The sequence below is a fragment of the Onychostruthus taczanowskii genome, unplaced genomic scaffold, assembly GCF_017590055.1.
Source record: "Onychostruthus taczanowskii isolate IOZ18803 unplaced genomic scaffold, ASM1759005v1 scaffold13, whole genome shotgun sequence".
Classification (NCBI taxonomy): domain Eukaryota; kingdom Metazoa; phylum Chordata; class Aves; order Passeriformes; family Passeridae; genus Onychostruthus; species Onychostruthus taczanowskii.
In genome coordinates, this window is record NW_024498462.1 from 8,129,667 (window position 1) to 8,147,956 (window position 18,290).

At 45.0% G+C, this 18,290-nt stretch overlaps 1 protein-coding gene across 1 annotated transcript; it reads right to left on the reverse strand.

The window, feature by feature from the left end:
- Positions 1-13,630: 13,630 nt before the first annotated feature.
- LOC121331939 (protein FAM162B-like) lies at positions 13,631-17,298 on the reverse strand. Its single transcript, XM_041396785.1, has 4 exons — positions 17,166-17,298; positions 15,696-15,801; positions 14,379-14,496; positions 13,631-13,738 (listed from the first exon to the last, which is right to left on the reverse strand). Exons 1-4 carry the CDS (start codon positions 17,296-17,298, stop codon positions 13,631-13,633), a joined length of 465 nt encoding a protein of 154 aa, XP_041252719.1.
- Between the last annotated feature and the right edge of the window lie 992 nt (positions 17,299-18,290).

Below are 18,290 nucleotides of genomic sequence, written 5' to 3' on the forward strand. Positions count from 1 at the left end.
AAAAGCTAGAAGCAGGCTACAAATTCATCTCCTGGTGTCCCTGCTGACTTGCTTGCTTAGGCAGCTCTGGAGCTGGGTTGGATTTCTGTGCTGTTCATTCTTGGTTCCTCTTGTTCTTCATTAGGAACCTATTCTTCTTTGAAAGTTCTTGTTTTAAAAACAACAAAAAGATGAAGTTATGTAAGACTGGGCAAACTTTCATCTGTTCAAGATAGCACAAAATGGAAGCTCTGTCCAAGTCAAAACAATAACTCTTAGGTTTATCTTTTGGGAGCTGATGAGAGAGCCCACACTTTCTCATCACCTCAAAACTGAGATTCAAAGTCTGGAAAATTCTCTAAAATGGTTGCATTATTAACTTCTGCACTAGGACTATTTGCTAAACTACAGCTTATTTCCAACAACAAGCAACTTTTATTAAGGAACTCAACTTTGATAATCAAGAACCATCCACTGCAAAATGAATGAAGTGTGTTCTCCAAAGACACAATTACTTTCTCTATCAGTGTTGTGCCTCAACAAAAGGGTAATACATCCCTTACTTGGAAAATATGGCTCTGAAAAATAAATATTATATTCTATTTATTTATTGCAGACAGATGAAATTGTTTGTTAAATTAAAGCAAATTCTTATGGAATACTAAATAGTGAACAAACAGACCTAATGGGACAACACTAAAAGCAGTCCTCCTTCCAAACTGTCAGCACCAGCTGCAAACTTCATTTCATTCAGAAGAAATTGAGTTAGCAAAAATGTGAAAAAGGCTACACTCTTCCCTCTTTTCAAACAAGTTAACTCCTAGTAAACAAAAGGTAGAAGCAGTTACCAGATTGCTGGCAGCATCTCTTCCTCACCATTGATGAGAAAAGATAGTCTGGTTTGCTGTCATTTCTTTATGAAGCTTTTGAATTCTGGCAAACAGATCTGCAGGATGAGTTTGCTCTTTTCTAGAGAATTCATCACTGTAGTGTTGGGCAGGTTAGGTGGCATGAGATGAGCACAGCTGGGCACAGCTAAACCTCACCCCAGGTTTTGTTCCAGACTTGGAAACAGCTCCACACAAACCATGGATAAGTGAGCACAGCTGGGCACAGCTAAACCAGGTTTTGTTCCAGACTTGGAAACAGCTCCACACAAACCATGGATAATGAGTGCTTCCTGCCACCCCTCCGGGCCAGGGTGTCCTGTCCTGGGGATCCTGCACTTGGCACCACCTGAGAGACTTCAGTGGGGGAATTTGATGAGAAAACTTCACTGCAAGGCAGCAAACACTGTATGAGCCAAAAAAACTCATCTTTATGCATGGGGAGAGATGTGAGGAGATGCCCAGGTGTTCCTGCAGTTGCTAGGGGGATGAATATCCAGAACAGACAGTTGTGTGAAATGTTGTGAAAAATATTAAAGAAAAGTAACTCTTTTTTTTTTTTTTTTAATTGTTTGACCTGGAATGAATGGATGCACCTATCTGCACTCTGCTGTACAGGAAGGTTGAGTCTGAGTGCAACTTGCACAAGGCAGCAATATCAAAGATCTGCACATTTGTCAATTCTAAACATGCATAGGACTCCCAGTAAAGCCTAATTTCACCCTATTTGATCCAGGTTTACATCTGCCAAGCTTTGCTCACAGAACAGCAGAAACAAGGGGTGAAATTTGTAGAGGCTATATGAGGTAGATGTTTCAAACCAGGTACTGAAAAACTCCCAAAAATATATTTCATTTGTCATCTATAAAAGCTAGGCTCTTATTTCCACTCTCTGTGAGCCTTGCCCACATTCTGTGCTAGCAGGGCACTCTCTGGCAGTAGATCTTGGCCAGTGCTGGGAGCTCTGCTGGGGCAACACCACTCCTGAGCTTTGAGAGCCACAGCAGCGGGCTGGGAGATTTCCATTTGGACTCACAACACAGAGAAGTATTTTTGAAAAGTTGTTTGACGGAACTATGAAACTTATTTTCTTCTTTTGTAAGCCTGTGATAGTCTTACAGAGAATAGTCAAACCCCACAGAATTTACTTTGTGTATTGAAGTGATGCACTGGGGCATAGCACCCTCTATTAACAATGCGGTGATCAGATCCAGAAAACACTGAAATCAGCTAATATTCCTAGCTAGGAAACAAAAGATTCTGTCCCCAGTTTACATGGTTTAGTCTTTTCTCTACTTTTCTGGAGGTTAGGGATGGAGCTGTACGTTTTGTTTTTTTTAATATGACTGGATATGATGAAGTTCTACTTTTTAGTGATTGAACCACTGCATTTTGAAAGGCAAATTTTCCCTCTATTTTTGCTACTGATAAAACATTATTATGTTGTTTGTAGGAATTATGGTTTTTATCTTCCTGTCAACAAAATATGCATGCAAATAGACTTAGATTATTTATGGAGCAACATCAAATTAAACTGCTTGTATAATGACTTAAAACTGGTTATCACCATCCTGCATAATATCTGTTTAAACACACCACTTGCAACAAGCTTTGCTAATCAAAGGAGGAAACAAAAACACAGTGTCACTAATTTTAAGCATGCCACAGAGTGCTGCTCCCCTCTGAGCAGTGCAGTGCAGGAGAGGGATGCTGTTTTTACCAACATGTACTCTTCAGCCTCTTCATAGCCCTTTGAAGAGTCTAATATTGGCCATATTTCACAATATAGGGCTCAGACACATTTGAAAATCTTATGTAGACTTTCAGGCTCAGTCTCTTACTCCTCCCATGAGGTACAGAAATCTTGTATGAATTTCACAGTATAGGGCTCAGACACATTGAAAATCTTATGTAGACTTTCAGGGTCTTACTCCTCCCATGAGGTACAGAAATCTTGTATGGAGTCTGGGAGCTGCAGGAGCAGGGTCTATACAGATCTATCCTTTCTACAAGCTTTATCCAGCTTTAGGATGTGAGATCCAGGACAACTGGGATTATTCAGTCACACCATGGAGCGTTTCAAACACCCACAAACCATGTGGGGCAGGGAGGGGAGATGGGCAAAGGCTACCTGCCAGACTCTGGGACGGGCACCTCGTGGCCCATCTGAGCTAGCCAAGGAGCAGCAACAGGTCTGTGTGGCTGGGATATTGTGGGAGGTGGATCCCTCTTCACACCCATTATCTCTTGTTGCCTACACCACCTGTCCCACCAGCCAGTGGGGTTCCTCAGCATCGCATTTGGCAGAGCAGGGCTAGTTTGCAGCACCTCAGCTGCCCTCCAGAGCTTGGCATTAGGCTGCTTTCCCAAACCTCACATTTTGGGCTGCTCTTCCTGGCTCAGCCTCACTTGCTCGCATTAACTGAAAGCCATTAAAATCACCAAGTGCTTCAGAAATGGCCTTTGTCAGTAATAAAGCTGCATTCTGGCTGAGTTTCCTCTGGCCAGAGCTACAATGCAAGCTGCAAGGAGCCTCACCCTGACACCATGAAAGCCACCTCTATTCCTACCTGAATTTTCTTCTGCAAACACTTAAAAACCACAGCAACAAAACAAAACAAAGACTGCACCCAGTGCCTGAGCAGTTGGGAGCTGCCTGTGTGGTGCACCAGGGACACAGACTCTGAGCAAGGAGAGGCTGCTCAGTGCTTGTAGGGCAGTCCTCATCACACTGGAGCATGTGAGAATCTGACAGGAAATAAATTGGAGCTTCAGTCAACCATTTAGAAGTGTTAGAAACTCCCCAGTGCAGGTCATTTAATTTGGTAAGAGTAGCAAAATAGAGGTGGATTATTTTTTTCCTGCCTCCCTGACTATTTTTTCCTCTTAGACTCACTCTGGTGGTGATGGAGTTGCTGATGCTATAGAGTAATTTTGGTGTCTCCAGTCCACAAAGAAGGAGGAAATTACCTTTTTTTTCTGTGAGCTCCTGCTTTTTCTGAACAGCTTAATGATACTGGGTCTAGAATGCTGCCATTTACTCATACAAGAAAGTGGCAAATTCTTCCCTGTTTTCTCTGCTCTTCATCAGGGCTACAGGTCTGGTTTGTGTCACTCCTGCACTCAAAGCATTGCTCCAGTTGAAGGGCAGGTGACCCCTTGTAAAACTGGTGCCTGTGGCCAGTGTGGATTAGGTAGGGCAGGCAGATAAGGAGGTGCAGAGCATGCCTGTCCTCCTGAGGTCTTCTGTCTTCACCTCATGCATCTTCCTACTGGAACAGGAGGAAGAAACCATCCCTCATTTCCAAACTCTCATTGAACAGGAAGAGCAGTGAGAAACAGAAAATATTTTTTTTCTGTGAAAAGGGAAAAGACTGAGGGAAGGAAAAATAGAGGAGCTTAGTGGATCCTGTACAAGCTCAGCTTTGCACCAGCAAACACCTATCTAGAATGGGAACATGTCCTACCTTCAAAGCCTGCCTTCTGTTCAAAGCACATTTACTTTCTCAACATTTGCCAACAAGATTATGGATTCACTGAACTTTAAAAGTGATTAATCAGCACAGTGCTGGCCATCAGCAAAGGCAGGAGTGGTTCCAAGGGCATTTCCTGACTGGCAGCCTCCCCTGAAACCCACCTAGGTACACTGCTGCTTCTCACTTTCCTCATGGATAGGTGAAAGTATTTCTAATAATACCTGCCTGCTCCTTGGGTATGTAACAGATTATCTGTCTCTAACAGTGACAAAATTTCACCTGCAGGTGTAAAATAAACCAATGGCAAACTCCTCTGTTTGAGACAAGTGGTATTGATTGACAGCCGCGTTGCTAAACAGGCTGGAAAAAAACCAGAGATTATAACAGTAAACCCACAGCAGTGGGAAAATCTTTGAGGTCTGAGGGTAGGTTTTACACATCCTGCTGAAACTTGTGGGCAGAATGTTGGCACAGCAAGGCTTCCTTAAATCAAATTATCCTATTTCTCTGAAGGCGTAAATGACCTGGTCTGTACCCACGCGCTGCAGCCACATGGGGTGGGTGTGATCTTGGAAAAATCCCTATAGCCAAGGAAGTCCTGTGATGTCTGAGGCAGAGGAGCCAGCTCCCTGCACCCCTGCAGCTGGAGGGGGCCCGGGTGGCAGCGCTGCCCTGGAAAACCAATCAGCCCCATGGCGGGGCTGGGGAGCCTCTCACCTCCTGTGCTGCTGCTTGAGCCTCGCAGCGAAGTGAGACCCGTGCTTCCCAGAAACCATGGCAACCAGAGAGGTACTTTTAAAATAAAGAAGTGCTGGGTTTCTGGCAGAGGATCCAGCGGCTCCTGCAAGCATGCTGTCCTCCTGAGTCCCTGATCAAACTGGGCCAGATTCAGCCTGTGCCCTGCTGCAGAGTAATAACCCAGTATTGACAAGGCTGCAGGAAGAAGCAATATCCGCTGGTGCTCAAAGGTAAATAAACATCCTTTTAGCTGAATCCTGAGCTTCCTACTTAGAAAGGTGAAAGATGGAAAAAATATGGTCAAACAGGGACTGTAAAGCCTGACTGGATAGAAATTCAGGCCCCACTTTCTCCTCCCTATTTGACAGCTTTCACCTTTTCACTGAACTGCAATATTAATAAACCATGTATTGTGTATTCTCATTTTCATGGGCTTTTCACTGATACGTTGATGTGCAGTTTCTCATCCTTTAATATAAAGTCTGAGCACAGCATTGGGACTCTCCCTAGAGTTACAGCTGACAGCTTGGAGTTCACACTCATCACAGCCAAAGGCATTAATAAAAGCTATTTTGCTCATGTGCATGAAGTTTAATCTGGGTTTAATGGCTTTTTTTTCTGCCACAAGCAGGAAAAAAATTAAACAGTGTATTCTGGAACTGCTTAAATCTTAAACAAACAACTGAATATAGAAAGCCAAAGGAGAAAGTTTTTACTAAAATGCACTCAAGCCTCTGAGCAGGACTACAGACATGCAGAAATGCTAGGAAGGAGTTTTCTCTGGAGCAGACTATTGCGGAATGTGCAAATTGTACTGAAACAATGAATTGCTGCATTGTTAGAAGCACTTAAAACACAAAATGGAGCAGAAACAGGTTTCTTTGCTCTCTTTGTGGGTGGTAGGGAGCTTTTAGATCAATTGTTATGCAAATCTACCTCTAGATTCCACCTAGGCTAAAAACTATTATCCAGTCACTTAAAATCAGAGTCTCTAAAGTGGTTATTGCATGAAACTTAATTTTCCATATATGTTAAGATGTGGTTTTGCATTTTAAAATGTAGCTGGGAGCCCCATTCCCCTTTCACAAGACATCTGGGGGACAAATGCATAAATCAAGTGCACCAGAGAACTGAGTTTACCCTGAGCTGGCCATCCCAGCCAGAAAATCCCACCTGAAATAAGGGCTGGTGTTCTTCAGGGATGTCACCTGTCTAAGAGACACAGGTGGACTGAGATGTGTCAGAGCAATGGATCAGACACTACTCCTGGTTTTATGGCAAGGCATTAGCTCAGAGCAGTACCCCAAACCAGAGACCAGGAACAGCTGGCTGCTACAGTGAGGACTGCCATGACTTCTGAAATCAGCCACTTCCATCTGCAAGTTCCCTCAGGATGGATGCATCTCTTCATGTCCCGTGGACTTGCGCACCTTTAGTTTTCCTCAGATGTTCTTGAACCTGATCTATGGTGGGTATTTCTTCCTTCTCCCAGTTCCTTGTTTATCTTCTGTGGCTTTGGCAGTGTGGCTGGAGCACTTGCTCATGAGGCAAAAAGTCACTGAGTACCTCAGCCTTCTCCACGTCCCATATACCACACAGTCCTCCTCTTTCTTATGGCACTTGGTCTAAAATGAAACATCAAACACTTCATAGCTCAAAACTGCAGAAGTTTGCACATGTTAGGAGAATGCACATGCACATGTTACATGAATTTGTGTTTCCAGCTCCCTTGTCTCAGACCACAAGCCATTACCTGCTCCTTCACCTCTCCAGAACAAAGTTCTGTAAGACCAGCACTGTAAAACTGCTCGTGGGTTTATGGAACCAGACAACCAGCACACAGCTGATCTAAACACACCATTGTACATCAGGCAGATGGGTTTCCCCGTCAGCAGCACACCTTCCCAGCCAGTATGCAGTACGTAGGTAAAATGTATAAGGATGTTGTTAGCCAGGACACACAATGCGTGTGACAAAGAGCACACACAGTGCTGAGCCCTTCCCTGAGGAAGAGATCAGAGTTTGCCTGGCTGCAAACACAACCATCCTGTGCTCACTGAAACCTGAGTGAAGAGCAGCAAGGCTCAGCAAACACCACAAGCTGGCAAGCATCAATACCACCCCAACTACCCCAGTGTGCAAGGGATCAGTGCTGGGGACTCGGGGACACCGATCACAGCCTGGGAGCTGCTGTATGACACAGCACACGCTACAGAGAGCAGTGGGATGGCAGGCAGGATAATGGAGGATAATAGCTGTGGAGTGAGAAATCATAATAGCTCAGCCTACGCAGAGGTTAGATTCCAGGAGAGTCATTATCTCAGCTGTGATATCTGGGTGTCAGAGCTCCTATGCCTGTTTTATTGGTTAAGTACGTGGCTTTATTGCTGTTTATAGAAGTATGCCTGCTTTCTGAGCAGCAAGGGAGCACATTAGCAGGGAAGCACTGAGCTTGCACCAGCTGCTGTGGGAGAGTATCCAGACCCCAACCCAGCCTCAGCAAGAAGACTGGTAAGTACATAAGGCATGCTGCCTCAAATCTCAGATCCCTGGCTGATGTGTAAAAGCAACCCAAAACACATTTTTTCTTGATGAAAACATTCTTAACAGGAAAGAGGGAGTCAAATGAAGAGAGGGCAAAGCCATCTCTTTTCTATGCCACATTTGGGATGTTTCCTCTGTCTCGCTGTCAGGTTTGTGATTATTTCTGCACACAGCCACTTTCTACAATAAATATCACCACTCATTAGTGATATCCTTTCTAGTACAGTCCCAGGGGAGCCCTACAGGGGGTGGCCACTGCAGCAGGGTCTTAGGCAGAGTTCAGCAGCATCTCCAGCTGTCTGGGTGATGGGGAAACCCTTCCCAGCATTCCAAACCACAGGCCTTAAACCTCATTGTCCTAAGTCCTCAGCTCTTTTTAGAGCACATAAAGGGGTCATGCCTATGCCAGTCCACACTTGCCTTTATTCCCTCTCAGAGTAGGGCTGCTCTCAGGGGTACAATTTCCCCACCTTGAAAAGTTATGGCATGGCACTTACTGCCTTTGTGGCGCATGCTGGGAGCTGCTGAGGAAAGCATTGTTATTATTTTTTCTCTCTGACTAATTAAAGCAAAACAAAACATTTGGGCTCAAGCTGCTCTGCTGAACACTCTGCCCTAGTTCTTCCTAAGGAATAGCATCCCTAGGGCAGTCACTGTATATTAAGAAATTCTCAAAAAGAAGGCCATTGTCCCACCTGATTATCACTGCAGAGTCCACGTGTTGTGGGAAGTCCAAAGGGTGATGAACCACAGTGATGCCTGTGCTGGTGGTTTGGGTGGAGGAAGGATGTGACATTCCACTGCCCCCACAGGCAGCTCTGCTCCCAGCCTTGTCACCCTATGGGCAGGTGGAAGCCCCGGGCCATGGGACTGGAACTCTCACTGTGCTGGCTGTGCTGATGCTGCCCTGGGAGCACCAGAGCAGTTGGGCTGTCACAGCCTGGCTTCTGGGAGGATGGCACCGTCTGCTGCAGAACACCTGGGTGCCAGTCAGAGTCTGCCCACAGTACAGGGCACTGGAAGGGAATCAGCTGCCTTCGGGGAGGTGTATGTTGGCAGGACACCTGTGTCCTCCCAGCAGCAAGAGATATCCAGCTGTCACCCATGGATGTCCACAGACACCTGGACTTCACCTGAAATAAGCTCAAAATCTCTCCCAGATGCATTCACCAAAGACAACGAGAGGCAAGTAGATTAAAAAGTCCTCAAACCCTAACCACGAGATGCCAGAGAGGCTGTGTGTCTTGATTTGAAAGACAAGCATCCGCCAAGGAAGGCAGGAACCTCCATTGGAAAAGAAAAAATATGACCCCCTTCCCTCCAAATTACTATAACTTTGAAATTACAGGTCTTTGAGGCGAAGACAAGGACAGTGTGTGCATCAGGACAATGTTTAGACTGATACAATTGCTTGTGTGGGATGAGAAGTTCAGTGCAACGGAGTGCAATTCACAGAGCACCACGTGAGCTGTGTTTGCATTCACACATTCTGTATACAGAGAAAAATTAACCATTAGGAATAATTGTAATTCGCTTGGCTATTTTTGTTCCCATTTCATTTAGAAAATGTCACAGGACCATACATCATCTGTGGGATGTGTATTACAGACCAGCATGAAAATCCCTCCATATTCTGGTGCAGTTTCACCAGCAGTTTCCAATAACTCTGCTCATGCTGCAGAACATAAATAAGCTGTGAATGAGCCAAACTCTTCCCTATGAAACCCTGCTCCAGACTGACCTCCTCCCTGTGGTGAGGAGGAGGTCACACACCCAGCAAACAGCAGTCCCTGCCCAAGAAGCTCAAGGTTTGGGTCCTTCACCGAGGAACACTGCTGCAGAGGAAGAGTCAGGTGTGAGGTTTAGGTTTCCATGTAGAAAAGCTCTTGCTGCACAGAGAAGGTGTGGAGCTAGCTTGACTAATGCAGTGCTGGAAGTTGTGTCTGGATCCTTTACAGAGCAGAGAAATTAAATGCCCAGGTCCTTTCAGTGCCCTTCAGGAGCTACGTACTCATTATATGACTGTCACAGAGGTTTTGCAATACATCACAAAGCACTAACAATTATCAACCTACCTAACCATGGAAAATTGCTTTAATGTTATCGCAATGGATTAATGAATGATTCATTAATTAATTCCAGTTATTGAACACTGGCCTTGCTTTCCTGCTAGGCTAGAATGAGTCCATGCCAAATCCAAGCAGGATAGTGGTGTTTAAGCCAGCTCTGAAATCATGGTGGTCACAAGGATTCCAGTGCCAGTGGTGGCAGAAGCCACCACTTAACTTGCTGCAATGATGCTGAGCAAGGGAGAAATCAGGAGGCTGCTCCAAGCTGGAAAGATCTTTGTGGTAAGAAGGAGCAGGTCCCTTTACAGATCCAAACCATCACTGCATCTCACCCAGAGGAGACCTTTAGCCTTGAAGCTGTTTTGAACTGATCCTTGGCAGTCCCAGAAATAAAAGCAGATTTGCAGGCATATCTGGCCATGCTGCTTATGCATGTGCTGATGCCTCGGCCACAGACAGAGGAGAATCAGTTTCTGATGCATAGCCATTGTGCTTTTAATTTTCCAGGGCAGTCAGTAAAATCTGGGAAGCTTTTACATCCCTTCTTTCTGCAGAGTACTAGATTATTGATTCTATGCTAAAACCAACAAAAGCAATCCATTTGGATTGTTTATGAGAGGGCTACTAATGTAGTAAATCACTTGATTCAGGAATAAATTCACTATAGTGTCAATCATTTAACTGGCCAGTAAGCCAATGATATCCACCAGGCAATGGTTAGAAACTCCGGGTGTTTTAAGCATAGCAGCCATACAACTGCAAACAACAGCTGAGGAGTGACTGGTAACACACAGGGAAGAGTTGGGTTGAAAGTTTCCGTGTTGAAGACAATGTTCAATGCCTGAAGCTGAAGCTGTGTGCATTTAGACTTAAAACAAGCAGCAGTTTCTCCGCTTGGTGGGAGACTAAACACAGAAGAACAGGGTAGTCTTTAAAATTAGGTCTTTCTGAATCACAAGAAAATACGGAAAAAATCCTTCTCAAGTGCAGGAACATACCAGTGTCACTAGACACTTGATTTATTTTTGACCCTGAGAAGGTCAAAACAAGAGGTAAAATGAAGGGACTGAGATCTCCTGACTGAGCTGAGACTTTTTTTCCTCTGGTGTACTGGGAGGCTCATGATGCAGAGTCTGCCATAAAAGCTTGATCTCACCACACTGGAGGAAGAAAGCTCATGCACCCAGCTCTGCCCTGCAGCAGCCTGACTCCCTGGGGAAGCTAAGTCTCTGGAAAACACTGAAACTTCAAAAAGTCATGGATGACAACCTTAATCCACAGCCAGGAGGAACTGCAGCACTGGTTTTAATGGAAGCAGAATTAGATCAACCCCAGCTGCTGCAGAAGAGCTTCCACAATAATTGTTGCTGTAATACAAATCTCCGTGGCACCAGTACATTGTTAACCATTGCCATAAAAGAATTCATTAAAACAGAAAAAATCCTGGAAGGGAAGAAGAATCCTTTCCCCCCAGCACAGAGCAGTAAACAAGGAGGTGAGAGTGGAAAGGACTCACTCTTGGTCTCTCTGAGCACCACAGCAAACCAGCACATTTTCAGCTTTATCCCCTGCATCAGAAAGGAGCCAGCCCTTCTCCTCAGGGCCAGGCTGGCAAAACACAAGGCACTTTATTAAAAAGGAAGAATAGCTCCTAGCCAGTAACACCTCCCATCCCTTTTTAAATGCCTGGAGGATCAGGTGTGACACTGAAGCAATTCAGATGGGAGGAGAAATAAAGAAACTCACAACTATAAGGTGCTGAGGATCAGCCAATTATGCATGCAGGACTCTGTGTTAATTAGAGGCTTTTCAAGAGGAGAGTCAAAGGACTTTGCAGACACAGATGGAAACAGATCTTAACAAGCAGTGGTAAGTCCCAGTGTTGAAGAGGCATGTCCAGTTCATACAGGGGAGACTCCAGCTGAGCCTATGCTACACCAGCAGCCACCTACCACCAACCAAGTGCAAGCCAGAGGTCAGTCCAATTGATTTTTTATAATATTTAAATTACTATTGATACGCTATTAAAATGAATAATCATGTAGGCACTGGTAAAGGATCTTTCCCTACATAATAGTCATAGCTCTTTATAAGAGCCCAAAAGCATCTGGGTCATTTGGTCACTCAGATGCTTTACCAGTGGCTCAGGGAGGAAGAATTGATTTTTTCTTAATGACTATGTGTAATGTGGCAGCTTTATGCACTGTAGGCAGAGACCATGGCTCTTTAAAAGCATCTGATAATAGCTCACAATTGCAGCAGGTTTTTTCCTAGGCAGAGGGAGTGCAGAGCAGAGACTGGAACAAGTCGCAATTAATTTTCTTGCTCTTTAGATATTGCTATGGTCATCTCCTTTCCTGCTTAAGTCAGGGAAGCTCAGAACATGGATGTGGATTTGTTTACAAGCATCAAAATGGTTCCTTTAATTGTTACATGCACCTTCTGAAAAAGGACACATGAAAGGCATTTAAGAATTTTTAAAAAAATAAAATCTGAGACTGAGCAAGCTCTTTTAGTTTATCCCCAAATGAGCACTACCTTTGAGGTAATTCTTGCAGTTTATTGCACTAACCAAGAAAACCAGGTCATATAAAATGAGAGAGTCCATATTACCTGTGAAGCAAAAGTGCCTTCTCAGCAGACACTTGTTCGCTCTCTACTTGTCCTAGACCATTATTTCACTTCCCCGAGATGTGCTTTGTGAGGAATACTACAGGGACCAGACATCGCTTTTGGTGAACTGTACTGCATGGGGCTCTGAGTCAGAAACAAGGACTGCAGGACTGCAAGCCTGGAGATGTGACAGAGGTAACATCCCCCTCACCCTAAACAGGTGAGCAGCATGGGGAGAAGTGCTCCTAAGAAGCACCAGAGGGGAAAAACTGCCCAAAAAACACAGGCACAGAAGATGGAATCCCAGAGCCCAACAACTGCTGCCCACCTGGCAATGCCTCAGCCCAATTTTGCCAGCAGTTTGTTTGTGCAGTGACACTTCAGCAATAAATGGACGTGGTTTTTGACACAATAAACCAGAGACCTGAGTAGGAGCTTCCAAACTGCACTGGAGCACAAGTGTGACTGGTCCAAGTAATAAACCTTGGAAAGGCAAGCCCCAGTGTGATGCTCAGGACATTGCCCCAGGGCTGAGCATGGCTACAGCATCTCCTATAGCAGCTGGGGTAAGACTGGCTGGGTTTTGCCATGTTGTGTCCCTTGGGACTCCGTGTAGCACATCCAGCTCCACCAGCCAGCATTACAGGTCTTGAGGGGTTACACATGACACTTGGGGAATCAGAGCATCAGCACCCACAGGTATGAACTGGGGCCTGTCTTGAAGTTAAGTCACTTTGTGAAAATGTAATTTTCAATATCTCATTAGGACTTCTCCCATCTGTTAAGCATCATCCCAGAGAGTGTGGTGACACTCTAAATGAAGCTGTGAAGAGATGCATTTATTTTAGATGTAATTGGACAGCTGTTTTATTATGAGTTAATGAACTATGATGATTAAAAAGAATTCAGTTTTAGCAAACCATGTATTAACAATTACTCTGGACTAAAATCACAGCTAAGCAAGTGCTAGACAACTTTCATGACAATCATTGGGAGCAATGATTGGATTGGAGGCGACCTGAGCACCAGCAGCACCTTGAAAAGCTGATCCTGAGCTGGGGAGTCCTGCATTTGTTCTTTCCACACTTTGAAGTTTAAAAGAGATCTTTGTATATGAGCTGGGCCTGGTGCCAAAGACCAGAAGCCACAAAAAGGAGTTACTTTCCATAGGGGGTTCCCAGTTTGCATGGAGCAGTTTTTAAGCAGTGGAGTCTTTGCTCTGAGAGTTTCAGTGAAAAAGCCCTTAAGAGTTAAAGGAAGACAGGTCCATATGCCACATGTGCAAATTACTTATCTCCTTATGTTAAAATAAATCTGTTCCAAATCATTGTGACTTCCCGACAGCTGCCTCCTGACCTTTCTCCACTTCAGCCCTCCACTTGGCCTTCTTTTCTGCATTCACCCTCAGCAGTGTCTGATCCTTCTTTGCAGCCTGGAAACAATTTGGTGGAAATCATTGCACGCACACAGTTGCCACCACTAAATTTCCCCACATCTGCACCACTTCCTTTGACACCTCACTCTCCTTTTTGATATTTTGCAGTGATAGAAGTTAATCTGTTTCCTTGTTACACCATATTTTCAGCATTTGCAGCTCTGATTAGCAGGAGAATTACACTGTAAATTGATTACAGGTGCACTGGGACTTGCAAGTCAAACTGGAGATCCAGCAGTGGGGTGGGACAGGGAGAAGAGTCACAGCTCTTGGTGACTCTGGTGGCATCTAGGCCAGGCAGGTAGGACCATAGGAGCCTCATGGCTGACAGATGTCAGGCAGAACCATGTTCAATTGACACTGAACTATTCCATTACCTTTGGCGCAGCCTCCTGTTGAGACACCATCATATAGAGCATTGCACTGCACAGGATTATGGCAGCATGGGTCAGGAGCAACATATTAATCAGCAGGTTGTGCTTTGCAATGCTAGTGTCTCCTCTGGAGAAGGGGTGTTACAGATCTTGTGCATACATTGCTCATGTGTACATATTCTCAAATCTATCTGTCACCCAGGTGCTTATTTCCAGCGAACATACATAGACCATACATTAAGTGAACCAATTCCCCCAGAAACAATACTCTCTTCTTTGCCCATGATGATCATGGTCACACAGCCCAGCACAGTCAGTGCAATCATGATGTAGCAAACCTTTATCCTGGCAATGTTCCTTGAAGTGTCAAGGACCTCAGACCTGTGGAGGACAGAGCAGACTTTCCATTCTGCAGCAACCTGTGTGAAATGGGATCATGGGGAGTGAATGCTCAAGTCTTGCAGCTACTTCCTGTCAATGTACAATGGGGTTCAGCCTTCTTTTTCTGCAGCTGCTTAAAGGAGAACTGTAAAAATTAGCCTGTGGGGGAAAGATTTAGGTCAAAAGTCATCAGTAATGACAGGATTCAAAACTGCTGCTCTCCTGTATTATTTTATTGTGTGAGAGAGTGAATGCCTGTAAAATGACAGGGACAGGAAAGGCTTTCCATTATAATAATGAAGGGCTAACCTTTGAGTGCTGCAGGGAAGGCCATGGGGTGCTGTGCAGCACCAGGTGACACTAGGGCCATGCCACCAGAGCCAGGCAATGCCACCCTCAGGGAGCCCACCACAGCACAGCCCCTGCCAGGCAGTTGGCACCAGCCACACAAACATCTGCCTGCAGTGGGAGGCTGACTGGGTCAGAGCACACAACTGCACCATCCAGGAGTTCTCTTCCCAAGCAGCTGAACAGCCCCATCCATCACTGGAAAATCTCCACCTCCTTCCACGAGTAACTCCTGGCATATAGCAAACAATTCATGTTTGCAAGAAACTGCAGCATGGCAATGAGCCATCCCTGAAATTATATCCAGCCATGGATTTACTCACACCTGCAAGGGGAAGGACAGCTGGAGGTGAACCCAGGATGTCACAAGTCAGAAGCATTAGGACTCCAAAACTGAGTGACAATTTAACAAAATATCTCAACAAGGAGGTGATACCACAGCCCATACAGGAGGAACTCACTGCACAAGTCTGTCACCAAAGCTGTATGTAGCCACAACTTCTAATTAAAATTTATGCAGCATTATTAATCACTAATCAATAAAACCTACAAAAGCATGTAAAAACCCAGAGATTGAATGATATCTTGTCATGGTAGCTTCTGAGTTTCAAAGCCATTTGTCTTGCATAAGATACTTCAGCTTAGTCTGAAATTTGTGATAACTAAAATAAGCAAATCCACTTTACCTCACAGGGAATGACAAAAAGTTACAAGAGTTACAATTATTTACAGCTATTTTTGGACACCAGCATGGGGGAGGTACTAACCCCCACAAAACTATGGGTAATGCAGGCTGGGGTCTCAATCTGTGTGTTCACAGCCAAAAGAATCATTCTGACAGGTCCTCTTACGAGATGTGCCTGGGAATGTCCTCCTCCTTTTTGAAGCGTCCTGACCATACTAGCAACTTTTTATCAAAATTTGTAGACCTTCTGTCATTCCTGAAAGCTTCTTTACCTGTAAGATATTTTGTAAAAAGCAATGAGCTAAGCTTCAAAAAGGGAAAAGAGCTGTTGGTACAAAGGGAAAAGGGCTGAAAGTTCAAAATTACTCTTTTCTATTCTGTGGCAGCTAAATGTGCTTTCTAACGTCAAAAAGACTCAGCAGCCGGTGTGAGGTGCTTTGTTACATTTGCAGCTTATTTAATTTGACTTTCTTCCCTTTAATTTTGGTAGGTTTTAAACTAAAAATCTCTTCTAAACTTCCTGATTAAGAGGGCAAATGATGTGGGGCTGAAGTCCCCGAGCCCACAGCATCTCACCCTGTGAGCATCTTGCTTTTAAATGGCCCAACTAGTGAGTTAAGCAAACTGCCAGCAGCACAAGTAGCTAACTCCTCAACAGCTCCTCCTGAAATCACTGATGGAGAGATGATGTCTGCTAAAATGCAGCCTGGTGGGAGACTGGCAGTTGTTCTCATGCAAGCTGGGTACCACATTACTGCACTCTAATGATGATACATTACACCCCATCAGGCTACCACGGTGATGCCATTTGCATGCTGTCACCCAGAGCACAGTGAGAAAAGGACTCTGGCTCCTCTTGATGGAAACAAGCCCAATAACAGGCGACAACAACGACAGTGGCAGAGAGACCCTGAAAAACACGGTAAGCAGTGGCTAGCTCAAACCCTGGCTTTTGCAATGCACACTTGTACAAGTGGTCTTTGCAAGGGCAGCTGAGACTCCATGCTGGAGACCCCTGGTCATCCCACAGGAGCACTGGAAGGCCCATGCAGCCCAGCTTTCCTAGAGTGAGGGATCTGCAAAGGCATAGCCAAGAAAGTGGTGGTGCAGGTTAAGAAGAGAAACTGTGTCCATACCACGAAGCCTGTTCATCTGGGAGCAGCCCATGCCTGCTCCCTGCCTCATAATCCAGGACCCTGCCTGGCACAAGCACACAGAGCTGTGGCTGTAACCTGGCAAGGAGCAGAGCAGGAAGCAGAGGGGAGTAAGTCCTCCACTTGCACCAGCCCTGCACACTCAGGGACACACACTGATCCTCCTCTGGAGACCTGGCAGCTGGGTAAGAGGAGGAACATTTATTTGTTTTAATTGACATATTCCCTGACATGAAGCATCAGTTGGTATTTGCTGCCATTGGGGAACAGCTGTTTAATAAAAAAACCTTTACCCCTGCACACTGTGCTGGTCAGAACTCTGGATGTGCTCCCTACCCCAGGACCATTTGTAGCCCCAGGAGACAAAGCACTGCAATAACTCAGCCATGGCTGAGAATGAGGCTCATTTTCTCACCCTTTCCACAAACACCCTTTGCCTCCGTGCTGCAGCACGAAACAGTGATCAAAGGCTTTCTACCCACCTGGATCAGCTGTCTGCAAAGCCATGTCCTGGGCATTCTTTGCTTTGCTGCCAGCAGCTCTGGCAGGGCGAAAGACCGGCCCGGCCACCCGCTGCCACAGCCCAGGGCTGTGCCCCAGCAGCCTCCCCAGCATCCTGCCCTGGACCACCACTGCCCCACCAGCCTGGCCAGGAGCCCAGGAGGCTGCTTCTAGGACTTATTTAAGTAAAAATAGCCCTTCCTGTAAGAAGGGAGTAGCACATACTTCCACCCTACTGACAACAGGAGTTGCTTACATGGTGATGACGAGTTAAATTTATCACGTGTGTTTACCAAAATGACACACCCTGGGAGTTGGGCGGGCAGCAATCACCGCTGTGGCAGCTCACCCCAGCCCCGACTCTGCCCCCAGGTTCCCCATCCCAAGGAGCTGCTCAGGAGAGCAATGATTATTTAAATTATTTTCTCAGTCCTTACTATGGAAGAACTAAAATAAGACAGTGTGCAGTATTTCCCCAAAGACAGGCTTTGTGAGTGCTAATTAGCACAGCTGGTTAAGCTGTTAGAGATCTTAATTGTTCTCAGTTACAAAATAATCTTGCAAATCAGTTGCTTTAAACAGATTTTTCTGAAAAGGAGCAGTGTTTACCACGTCTCAGAATAAATGTGGTTTGGTGGCAGGAAAATAAAGTTGATGTCTGTACCTATAAATGTAGTATAGGGAGTCCATCTCACATGCAGACTGCAACCTTTCCTAGCAAAGAAATATACATCAGATATGTTTCAGGTTTAAAACAGTAAACTAAGAAATTATAACAAAAACCTCAGCTGATGTAGTATTTGTCAGTCACTAAAACTGTCATTCAAATGTAGTGATACCTCTAAAGATACCTCCACAAAGTCTGGATAGTGCTGAATGTTTTCCATAACACCAACTGTTCTAACCAGAGACAGAACCACAACCAATGCTATTTTATCACTTTGACATTTCTCCTGCATTTTGCACAAAAATCTTCCTGATGGGTCAGGAAATGGAAATGCAAAATACTTGTTTCATTTAGAGATGTGGGGTATTTGCTCTCCTTAGACATACAAGGCCCTAAAGCTGATTTACAGGTAGGGAAAAAATTCCATTCAAAAGTGAAG